Genomic DNA, 12,551 nt, shown 5'->3' with positions numbered 1-12,551 from the left:
TGCCATCACTCACGTGATTGGCTTGTTGGGCACCTATGACTAGCACCAGGGTCATTTGGGTTGAGAGAAAAAGAGTTCTCCGGGAGAATCCGATTAGAGCGAGACTCGAGTAGAAACCGTATGGGTCTGACAGCACCATGCTCGATATACGGTCTTTGGGATATTAGATGGATGAGGGATTATAGGTACACGGTAACTGAGGACAGACAAGTCCAATGGATTGGATTCCCTTGTATCGTTTGGGGACTACGGCGTAGTGGCCTAGTACGTCCGTAGTCGATGAGTCAAGTGAATTATTACAGAGATAATAATTCACTGAGTTAGAAGGAGTTCTGACAAGTATGACTTACAGCCAGCTCGATATTGGGCCTAGAGGGTTACACACATATGGTAAGTATTGCGATGAGTAGAGGTTCAGATGAGATATCCGACGGAGCCCTTGTCTTATTGATTATCCAATAAGCCCATGAATTATTGGATCCCATGGACGAGATCCAATAAGAACCCATAAGAGATTATTGGATAGAGATCTACTAATCTAAAAAAGGCTTGGGGTTATTGGATGTAGATCCAATACCCATTAGGCGAGGATCCATTAGGGTTTGATAGGGGGCCTTTATAAATTGGAGGGATTCAGAGCCTCATAGGCTAGAGCCTTTACTTGCCTCTCTTATTCTCCTCCACCTCTCCACCTCAAAGCAGGCCTGGAGTTTTGAGGAGCGTCGTCGCAACCCTACTGTGTGGATCACTGCTAGAGAGGAGGACGCTTGACCTCCTTCACCCTCTCCTAAAGATCTGCAAGGAAACAGGGATATACGAACTCCCTAGGTAACACAATCTACTCTATACGCAGTTTTAAGTTTCGCGGATTTTGCGCACCAATCTTCGCACGACGACGAACATCTCTTTGGGAATCGGGGATTTTGTTTTCTTGTTCTTCCACTGCGCATGTGATGTCGCCCTCAAGATTTCCCAACACAATGTTTGCTCTTCTAGGCTAGATGCCCAAACTCATGGCACGAAGCCTTTTGTCGATACGTCGACCGATCCTCAACTCGATGTCCAATTTTCTAACATATTTCACTCTGGCCCAACATTGATTCTTCCTAGTTTAACTATCTCTTCATGATCAAAACTAGTCCTGTGTTACTAAAAAATATAGATTATTTCATAAACTCTATCAATTTGTTTCATCATCAAAATCTGAGATTCAATAATACCAACTAGTGTTAGGCAGTGGTACCACTAGATTGGGCAGTGGTGCTGCCCAGTGTTAGAGTACCAACGATGGTACTGCCTAGCATAGGTAGTGGTACCGTTAGTACCCCGAAATCTTATGGATTTGAATTTTGGCTCAAAATTTTAAAGTCATTTGGGGTCTATAAATATCCTAATCTTTCTTGCTTAATGTAGCAAGAAAGTAAAATAAAACTCTATTATTCTAAAGCTCGTTAAAAGGAGAAAAGAGTTGTAAGAAGGTAGTTGGTCTTCATCCATTGAAGGAAAACCAATAGTGAATACCGGTGGCCTCAACGGAGGAGGAATAGATAGTGAACATAGGTCACGATGACCGAACTATTAAATATCCGGTGTGCTCTTTTCTTTTGCTATTTACCTTTATTGCTTATTAATTTTATTGCTTATTAATTTTATTGCTCATTACATTCTATAAACATTTTCAAGTTAAGTATCTTTTCGATACGGGATTTATTCAACGATAATTTTTTAAATCGTCATTTTTAACAAAGTACTAATTCAACCCCCCCCCCACCCACCTCACAGATTTTATAATTATGGAGGACTGATATTATCCTTGTGAAATTGTATTGTCATCTTTGGTCCTGAACTACAAAAATATTAAAAATAATATCATCCTATTTCATCATATATTCCTTTGAGACTATCTAAATCTTCTAATTATATATGCTATTATAAATATTATTTTTCTTAATATTATTTAAGACTAATCCTTAATATAATTTTATAAATTTATTAATATAGATAATTTTGATGGCTATAAAACTAATATAATAAAATATATTTTAAATATCATATCAATGATAAAATATTTATTATAATTCATTTCTCATAAGTCCATCAACCTATGTCACTTTAGTGATTACAAATTAAATAAAAATTAGGAAAAAATTTATAAATATTATTTACTATTTTTTAAATATAATTCATTCAAAATAGTTTAATAATTATTATAATAATTATTGAACTTTTTTTAGTATAAAAAACTCATATGATAATTGTAATCATAATAAAACATAAATAATACCTTTATATGAATAATAAATATTATTTTATTTTTTAATATAGATATGAATAATCATATAAATATTCAAAAGTAATAATTTGAATTTAAGTACCATAAATAAATAAAAATACCAATATTATATATATAAATAATGAAAATTCATAATTTTTAATTTTTAATTCTATACGGAACCTTAAATTAGGGCAACTACTTAATTAGAAAATTCAAAAATTAGGTGGGTCAAATATTAACCCAATTAATTAAGTTGCACAAAATTAAAATTAACCAAGGTCAAATAAAGTTGATTAATTCAAAAAACTTCAATTTTGATCAAATTATGCTATTACATGAAATATTTTTAATACCAAAATCAAATTCAAACAATGATATATTAAGAATGAAATTGTGTACTTTCAATGCAATGCAGAATACCTTTCTTCTAATCTACAAACACATCGTCATTGAATTCAAAGGAAGCAGCAATGTTAATTTATAAAGAGAACTAAACTCGTCTTCTCCTCTCTTCCTATTTTTTAACTATAAGTGATGGACTATAGATTGAGAATATATCTTCAGTTTATTTATAGGCAATAGGCGAGAGTAAAGGGTCTAAGATAAGTAATTAGAAGAATCATTCCCATCAAGATTATCTTCTAAAAAATTCTACTATAATTAAACATTCTTTCAATTGGCCTATAAACATAATCAGAATCTAATTAGATCTCTAATATATCTTATCTAATTAGATATGATCACATAATCTAACAAAAAAAAATCAAATATCAAATATCTTAATTAAAAAATAAAAAATTCAAATATATATCAATTAAAAAAATTATGGAAAAGACATATATAGAAACCATGTTTGAAGTAAGAATTTATAGAAAACATATCAACGTGGGAATATCATATAAACTATTACAAATATGTATTAATACATATGAACCAAATATATTAATTTTCAAGGCTTCATAGGTAGCTGGTTTTTCTCTTAAGTTGGCACATTTTTCTCATGTTAGAATAAATTGTTTTCAAATCTCAGTTGATTTGTTCATTCAATATTTATGAGTTAAGCTGAAATCTCATCATTAATTATATCATATACTTTGTCATATCTCATGTTAACAGCCTCCATAAATTGATAGACAAATCATTTTACATTTACTTTAGCAAGCTCTTGTAATATATTATAAATCATGTTATCCATGAAAACTGTTTTCTAGGATTTTTCAAGAACAAATCTTTGCAGGTTCCTTAGCTTACATAATCCTCACTAAGTCTGTATTAGTAAGGCTTCAATTATCATGTCAATATGAATATAAGCAGCTCCAAATTTAAAATTATCTATAACTGAAATCGAATATTTTTACAAGTATAGAATGAAAAATCATATACTGTAAAGTTTTTTTTGGTAATTAAAAGGACAAAACATCAAAATTTTTGAAACCCTGATTAAAATAACTAATCTTCAAATGACTTCTTTAAAACCATATGTTTTCTTTAAAGTAGAAATAATTTTATTATGGCAATGATTTTCTACCACTAATTACTTTGTACAAGTCAAACTGTGGCACAATTTCATATAGCCATAGCTTTAACTTATATACTCTTCATAACTTGGCATCAGCTCTGTGATAGTTCAACTTAACCTGGATTTCTCCATATGATATTTAGGTTACATATATGCTTCTTAGATTACAGCACAATCAATGACCCAAAACTATAAGTTACATATATTTATTTTCAATGCCATAAGCAAGGGAGGGAGGGAGGGAGGGTTTGTCTTTTTCACCATCGAAACTATCTTATGAACAAATGACAATGCCTGTTTTCTAGCCATGGCTAAGAAGAAGACCAGCATACCATTCTAATCAAAACAAGTCTACCATTCCCAAGAGTAAGGATACTTTCTTTTTCCTGGTAGGTTCTCTGCATCTTGTGTTCTATAAGTTAGTGCCATTCACTGAAGAAATAGATAAGCAGCAACTCGAAGAACATGAGAACAGAATCTAGTCTCTCTTTCTTGTTGTTCCCCCTTCTATCTACAAGCATAAAATCTGAGTGTTTACAGTGGTTACATGATCTTCTCCTGATCTTGTTTCACATAGAAACTTAATCATCACAGACACCACAACAATTGCAAACTTCTCCTGATGATACTCAAATATTATAGCTGGTAGATTACTACACAATTACTGACATCTAAGCAGGTTGTTCTAATGCTATCATCCAATAATAAGTTTCTAACGCATCAAAGGGAAAAGGTCAAAGAGGAAAGTGATGAACAATGGCAGTCAAGGCGATTCTAATAGCTCCAAGTGCTACGTTACATGTAGGAAAAAGTTAGGGTTTTTGGTGCCCCCACTATGTGGGTTATACCTTTTTATCCTTTACCTGATGATGAAGAGTTGTCCATGAAATCCAAGAAGACAAACCTGTACAAAAGCCGAAACACATGACTGTCAAACTGATGCGTCTCTACCAGCATGTACGAAACACATGCAAGCCATGCCTGCACAAATGCATTTCTTCCCTACCAAAGATTCAACTGACATGATAACCATGAAGGCAAGGAAAGCTCCACCCAGAAGAACACAAACTCTAGCTAGAATACTGCTGAGAAAGACAGTCATTGCACTTCTGAACATAATCATCAGAACAAATAAAACCACTCAGTCCATTGTCAATACAGTCAAGGAGAGAGAGAGAGAGAGAGAGAGAGAGAGAGAGAGAGAGAGAGATTCGCAAAGGTTATCGATACACCTGTTACAATGGAAGAAAGCCCAAAAAAGGCAAACCCTAAAAACCACTCATAAAAGTGAAATAAAGACCCACTCCAGAAGATTATTGTACTAAATCTTTTCTGCAAGTACACCAAAGAAAAGAGAAAAGAGAAAACAGTAGAAGAAGAAGAAGAAAATGAAGAAGAAGAAGAAGAAGAAAAGGACTTGATTGTTAATTGGCTTCTGCACCAACTGAGATCACATTTACTGATGAAGAAGAAGAAGAAGAAGAAGAAGAAGACGAAGAAGAAGAAGAAGCTATGATGAAAGACCAACCACTCAGTAACCAGTACATTAGAAGAAGATGGTATGCCATGCCTGCCATGTAGACACATGCAAAACCAGCTCACTCCTCCAGCACCTCTACAGAAGTCTTCTTCCTCTTCCTTCCCAATTCACAAGGATAAACATCATCCGAGTACGATCGGAGATGGATAATGCATGTTACCGATTAAGCCGAATGGATCCGAGGTTCCTCTCGGAGCAAACGGTCTTCTTGATGCCACAATGACTGAAAAAACACAAGGGGCTTGAGACGTTTGCGTCCGACAGGAACTCTCCGATCCGCATTCCCTCCGGTGATCCGCTCGCGTTGCCCCCATCACGACGAACATGAAATATAGTTATAGCCCACTACTACTACTGGTAATTGAGAGAAGCAGCAAGTATGAACGATGAGCAAAGTTGAGAGACGGTACTAATTATCCATTCGGACTAGATCAGAGGTGTGACCGACGACCCACCCGCAGTTTGTGCCGTCTGGCCAACCGGCGCCGCCGCTGATGGCAGCATTCCAGTACACTGCTGCAGCTGGACCGTAATCATCCAAAGAATTCTCCGGTGGAATCTGCCAATCTATGCAGCTGTTGATGTTGTCGTTCACCATGTGATTGGTCTGCCCTTCTAATTTCACTTCCTTCATCATCCCATTAATGCTCTCGCTCATCCCGCCAGAGGTTTGCAGTTCATCAAGCGGCAACAAGACTTGATGGTCCTCCACTTGCTTGGGCCGTTTAATGCCCGATACTAGAAGCGATGCAGATGACAGAGATGAACCAAAGATTGGATAGTCGTTCAAGAGTGAAATCGCGGCTGAGCTCATCGGCGCTAATGGCTGAAGCTCCCCGAGATGGTACTCGTTTTCGAGCAGCGGGTCGGACGACAGCCCGAGACCAAGTGCGCCGAGATGAGGCTGCAGATCGAAGGCAGAAGCGCAAGACGGGAAGTGGATGCTGTTCGCGATAATTGGCAACGTGAGGCTCATGTCCGAAGATGAAGCCGCCGCTTGCAGGGCGTAAATCGCGGCGGCGTCGAGTTGGGAAGAGGAAGATCTCTGCGCCGACAAACAAGCGATCGGATCCGGCGGAAAAAGGGGGCGGGGGTGCGGATTACCCGGCGGCACCATGGGAGCGGCTGCCGGCTTCTTGGCGCGCTTGTTTTTGCGGCACCCGCCGCCGACGGGGACGTTCCGGAGCGTGCCGCCGCGGGTCCAGTATCGCTTGCACGCCTTGCAGAAGTGCCTCGGCTGAGACAGGCTATAATTGTTGTAGTAACAGAACTTGGTGTTGGAGGAGTCACATCGGGGGCATCTCAGGGCCGCCTGTGGATGATCTTGCGCTGACGGCTTGTCCATAACCCTAGCAGCACCGGGAGTCGTAGAATTGACATGGACCATATCGTTGTTGTCGGTGTTAGTGATGGTACTGCTACCATTGTTGTTGTTGGTGATGGTGGTTGTAGTGGTGATACTATTGCAGCTCTTAGCAGTGGTCATAGGTCTTTCACCCATCATCTGCAGAGAAAATTGAACAGAGGAGTTCAGAGAAGATCTGACAAGGGGGGAGAGAGAGAAAGAAAGCTAGGCTCGGAGGGGTATGAATGATGAAAACCAGAGAAGGTTCCCTGACAAAAGCTAGCCAACAAAAACAAGCATGCAGTACCATTGACTGATGGCGATAGGAAGAGAGAGATAGAAAGAGAAAGAGAGGCTAACGAGGAGGAACAGATGCCACATGTGGACTAGCGGAAGAAGGGAAAAATCGGTGCCAACCTACCTGTGGCCGTTCCTTGCCTGAGCTGATGCCCAACTTCTCTCCATTGCAGAGCATCTTCCTTCCTCACTGCCAACCGCAACTCCTGATACCGATGATATCTCGATAGAAGTTCAAGGCAACAGAAGCAAGAGAGAGAGAGAGAGAGAAGAAGAAGAAGAAGCGAGAAGGGTGTGCTTATGATCAAAGCAACACTAACTCAAAGAGTAGGGTGAGCAAAATTTACCCAAGAAACAGAGCATATAAGTAGTAGTGGTGGTAGTAGGAAGAGGAAGGGAGCAGGAATCCCGATGCAGGAGTAAGCGAGAGAAACGAGGCAACCGAGGGGCAGGAGAAGAATCCTTGCGACTGCCACTCGCCTCTCTTTTCTTTACTTTGCCTTTAGTTTTTTGTTTGTGCCCGCTGTGCCTCTCCCAACTGTTCAAAGCAGCCTCCCTCCTCTACCTCAAAAGAAAGGAACTCCCACAGGAAAGCGACAACGCTCACCATGTGATCTCATGAGTAAAAGAGAAGAAAGAGAGAGCGAGAGAGAGAGAGAGAGAGAGAGAAAGAGACTGTGGGTTTTAGGTCTCGTTGCTGCTCTTCTCTGTTGCGAGTTCCCGTTAGGCCCAGGCGTGCCACTGCTTTAATAGGACAGCAGATGGGCTCACCCATGTGATCGAGCAGCTCACAACTCCCTCCTCCTCGTCCTCCTCCTCTCTCTCTCCCCCCTCCATCTGTAAGAAAGAAGAAGGCATTCATCTATTCACGTTCCAGGGAGAGGAACAAACGACAACGGGATTTTGTAGTGTCCCGAGGGATCTCCACTACACCCCACCATTATTCTCCCCTAAACCGACACTCTATCTTCTGTGTCATAGCCACACAAGACGATTGTTAAGCTACATCTCATTCCTGTAAACCCAAGCTCAAAAGGAGCAGCAACAACACTTGTTACTCGGTCTTTCGAAGGTCCTGTTGGCGTGCACAAAAAGAGCAAGAACCACAAGCAATACCGAGCCCTGGAACATGGTGGTGTTTCATGCATGCTGCAGTGAAGATAGACAGTAGCACTGCTTGGTCCTTTGAACGTTTGGTAGCACTACCAATCATTCAAACCTGGTGTTGTTTTGTGCTGCAGCGGGGGTAAGCACTGGCAGTACTTGTTGTTCTTGTATTGTCTTCTGAAGGGTTTGTTGATTCAAAGATGGCGTTGAAGGTCTGTACATGTAACAGTGAGGAGACATGGAGGAGAAGGCAAGCTGGGTAAAGGCTTCGGGTCAAACACATGAATGGGGGAAGTGGGTGGCGGGGCCCTCCTGGGGGCCCCACCCACTACTACCACGGATTCCCATGCATTGCATGATGATCATAGAAGGACAATGTCCCATAACGAGCGTTAAGTGATCCCCGTTTGGCACGGTAAAGAATGTTTTGATGATCGAAAGAGAGCTTAACGTGTGACTGACAAGTGAGCGGCGTAAGAGAGAGAAAGGGAGTGAGAGAAGAATCCTCAGTATACCACGACGACAAAGATCTTAGTTCCGATTAGGCTGTACTATTCTAACCTATGACATTCTCATGAGTAAACTATTCATGAATATGATATTAGGTTCTCTCTCTCTCTCTCTCTCTGTCTATCCATCTATCTATACATATATAAAATAGACTGATAAAGGGATGTTTATAGTGCTAAAATTAGAGCATTACAAACTACAAAAATTGTGCTTTTAATGCAGGCAACAATTAAGGTTATTGACTGTCTTCTGACTAATTTTGCTAATGTTTTTTAGGATCAGTATGTGAGGAATGATATTGATATCAATCCCATTCGGTATTAAAGTAATAATTATTGTTTTTCGATGATACTATACCATATTTTAAACATTGAATAAAAAAAAAAATCACCATTTTCCTTTTGATAATGTTCTAAAAAGTGCTTACGACAAGAATAATACAAGTATTTCATCTGATTATTTTTTATCGATTACGACGAGCGAGTATAATACATTACGAAAACTATCAGCTTCATTAATTTTATATCAGGCCACCTATCATCATCATCTGATTCAAAATTCCATTTTGTTATTTTTTTTTGTGTGACAATAATGATTGCAATAAAGAAATAATGGGTTATGGTGGTAGTCAATTTCATCTTCGTTGATATTTATGTGAGATTAAGTTCCTACAAATTTACAATTGAAGTTATAACTAGTGACTTTTTTCTCAAAGTAGTAATGGCTAATGGAGGCATCTATCTTGAAAACCTCAACACCATCAAAGTGGTCGACCAAAACTCGAATCAATTGACACAGGTACTAATAATTTCGAAAGTGAATGACCAGAAGAACAACAATGCACATGAGAAATGCATGAGACTCATGAAATCTTGTCAGGTCCAAGTGCACTAAATGGTGTTCCAATCATAGCATATTGGCAAGCCTGTCAAAAGATCACACTGTCCAACTGATCATTGTGGAGACTTGATGTGGTTTTATTGAATATGTGAATCTTATCTTATGTTCCATAATTTGATGCGAAAACCAAACCCAGTCTTATCTTAAATTAATATTATTACTTCACAAAAATATGGATTGCATACACATGAACACATGACAAATGTCTTCCATGTACTAATATTTTCCTTAATTCCCTGATCCATCTGATGAACAACATATCAAAATCATAGTATATGTACTAAAGAAAACCTCTTGTGAATTCAATGTACCTTCCATGGTCGATCAATTTCGATGCTGTAGCAAAGTTGAACTTGTGTGAGAATATCTCATGAAGTAATCTTGGTGGTTTTGACCCTAAGAACACAGGACAACAGTTCCTTTCATGTTTTAGGTGTATTGTGTTGACAATCCCACTCGATGAGATGGATACATGGTGGAGAGAAATGCATTGCCAAAGTGGATTTGACAACTCCATCAAGTCAACACCCAATAAAAAAAAATGGAAATAGAAAGAGAACTACAGGTTTAATCTAATCATTATTCCATGGAAATGAATATGTAGAAATACATTTGCAAAAAAATTACATCTACTCCTAATGTCATGCATGATGTCCCTATAAATACATTTAGAGAGAAAAAAAAACATATTCACAAGCTAATTATGGCAGCATACTATTCAATTCCTTTGTGTCTGTGTGTCTTCTGATCATTTTGTTGCCTATATATATATATATATATATATATATATATATATATATATCACAGTCACAGCCTCAAAAGCATCATTTCGAGGGTGACAGATTGATGCGACACACCACAAGGAATCGATTACAGTCATTATCCTCATATATTGGCGGCCAATGCCAGCTTGCTCAACTAGTGGAATCTAAGATCTCCCGAGTGTGTCCATGGCCATGCCACTCCCCTTCCTTCTCCCTCATGGCAATGTTTAACATCAGATCATGCTCATCCACACAATCTCATGGTCCTATGGACCGTTAGGATCTCGTTACTAGCTCATCATAAGACTTGAGTCGCATAAAGAAAGGGGGAAGGTGGCCGACTACACTGGAGCAGATGCATCTTCCTTGTTTGCACCACCTGCTCTTTGTACTACGTTTTGGTGTTTGCTTCTGTGACACTCGCTTCCCTTGTTTTTATTGATGTTTTATTTGTCGTTGATCAGGTGCAGAGAACCTGAAGCTTGTTGTCTAGGAATTTGGTGAGACTTTTGTGCAGCTTACGCGTGCTTTAGAGTCAAAGATTGGTCCCAAACACTGTGATTTTTCCTTCAGAAAGCATTACTCCTTCCACTGTGTTGTAGATCTTCTCCAGATATGACTCAGCTTTCTTTTGACCTTTGATCTCCGGAACAGAGAAAGAAAGCGATGGAATCTAACAGTGATGAATCCTGTTGTGCAAGCTTAATTCATGGATCTCACTGGTTGGCAAAGATCAAATCAATCCAACATAAATCCACGTATATGAACACAGAGAGGGAGCAACCTGGTCTGAGATGGAACATTGGAAGAAACAAACGCCTTCGCAAAGTATGGCCTCATCGCATGGAAAACAGTAAAGAAGAGGAATAACTCTGGCAGGAATCCCCAGTTTACTTTTCCCAGATTTGATGGTAGACAAACAGCATCATCCCTTTCTTGCTAGAGAAGGATCCTCGTCCTCCTCTTTCAAGTTGATCTGCTCTTTTTCTTAATCCCAGCCATTCTCACCAGCTTCGGGTCTCGGGTTTTGGAATTGCATGCCTGGAATTCCGGGAAAGGGAATGTTTCGGGTGGCTCAGGTTGACACAGGTGGCATGGAGATTAATTTAGTCTTAATCCAAGCTCCACTTGGTCCCACTAAGATCGCTTGTTGGATCTTGTTAAGAGTAATTGGATCGAGCATGTCTTTTTAGCATGTTCTTGAGGCTCCTCTGTGCTATATGCCATGATGATGAGCATTACTCTACGTGCAGTTCCCCACCAAGGTGGCAAATAAGTCTCCATAAACCAGCAGCTGACGTCGTGTGATCATGAGCATAATAATATATATATGCCTAATGGAAGCTCATTTGCCTCAGAACGATTCAAAAGCTTAAGCATCATTCATTCGTAGGCCTCATACATCGTAATTGTCTCATTCCAATCATCGAGACGAGCTTTAAGTTGAGGAAGACATCTCCAGTTGTCGTGTTTCAGAACAAAGGAAGGGTTCTCAGCAAGATGACAGGAGTCTCAAGCCACTCCTCCATGGTTAACTCATTCCGACGGTGCTGTCACTGAACTTTTAGGTGGTCAGAGACCTACAGCAGAGGAATCTGCAATCCACGAGGGAGGAGGAGGGGAAACAGAAGGCCGAGCTACCTTGCAAAGCTACGTTTAGCATCAAATGATGCTTCCCACAACATTGGGATGTGAAACTGCACATATTTTTAGGAGCTCCACTGTGCCCAATACGTGATCTCACGCAGCAAGAACAAGATCGAATGAGTGTTGTTTCAAGTTCCTCCTATTTGGATTTGCAGGTCATTCTTTGAAGCATTGGGTTTCTTCCAACATATCTAGGGAGTCTAGTCTACTTCTTGTGTCTATATGGTCTTTCCTGGCTGGCCCTTTAGCTAAAGATGATGAATTATATTAAAAGATTAGTGCAAAAGCAGTGCCTTGTATCCATGCATATATATACAATCTTATAGGATCCCATGTCATTCCATTGCCTTTGGGTGAAGATGAAGAGTTAATTGGGTTCATTGGCAGAGTCCTATAAAAAGAAAAGCACGCTTATTCGATCACTCATACACTAGAAAGGGAAAAAGAAGACAAAATTGAGAACACAAATTGAAACGGATCAGTTTGCCAACTTATATCCATGGACGAAGATAAAAACAATGCAAGATAAAGACGACAGAATTGCTGCATAAATGAAGTATCAGAATACACGGAAACTCCAAACTGTAGGAAAAATCATAATAAAATGGCATAATAGACAACTCTAAGATAACATAGAATGGCCAAAA

The 12,551-nt window shown here is 39.2% G+C and overlaps 1 protein-coding gene across 3 annotated transcripts; it reads right to left on the bottom strand.

The window, feature by feature from the left end:
• Positions 1 to 4,865: 4,865 nt before the first annotated feature.
• On the bottom strand, positions 4,866 to 7,923 carry LOC135587836 (dof zinc finger protein DOF1.4-like). 3 transcript variants are annotated; one of them, XM_065079644.1, is made up of 3 exons: positions 7,324 to 7,923; positions 7,101 to 7,182; positions 4,866 to 6,838 (listed from the first exon to the last, which is right to left on the bottom strand). In XM_065079644.1, exons 2-3 carry the CDS (start codon positions 7,152 to 7,154, stop codon positions 5,744 to 5,746), a joined length of 1,149 nt encoding a protein of 382 aa, XP_064935716.1. In that variant the 5' UTR covers positions 7,155 to 7,182; positions 7,324 to 7,923; the 3' UTR covers positions 4,866 to 5,743. The 3 variants fall into 3 exon arrangements, with proteins under 3 accessions (XP_064935716.1, XP_064935718.1, XP_064935717.1); XM_065079646.1 differs by having other exon boundaries at positions 7,097 to 7,182; positions 7,324 to 7,921; XM_065079645.1 differs by having other exon boundaries at positions 7,097 to 7,921.
• Between the last annotated feature and the right edge of the window lie 4,628 nt (positions 7,924 to 12,551).

The sequence above is a fragment of the Musa acuminata genome, chromosome BXJ1-8 (genome assembly GCF_036884655.1).
Source record: "Musa acuminata AAA Group cultivar baxijiao chromosome BXJ1-8, Cavendish_Baxijiao_AAA, whole genome shotgun sequence".
Classification (NCBI taxonomy): Eukaryota; Viridiplantae; Streptophyta; class Magnoliopsida; order Zingiberales; family Musaceae; genus Musa; species Musa acuminata.
This window is presented reverse-complemented; position numbering and strand designations above follow the sequence as displayed.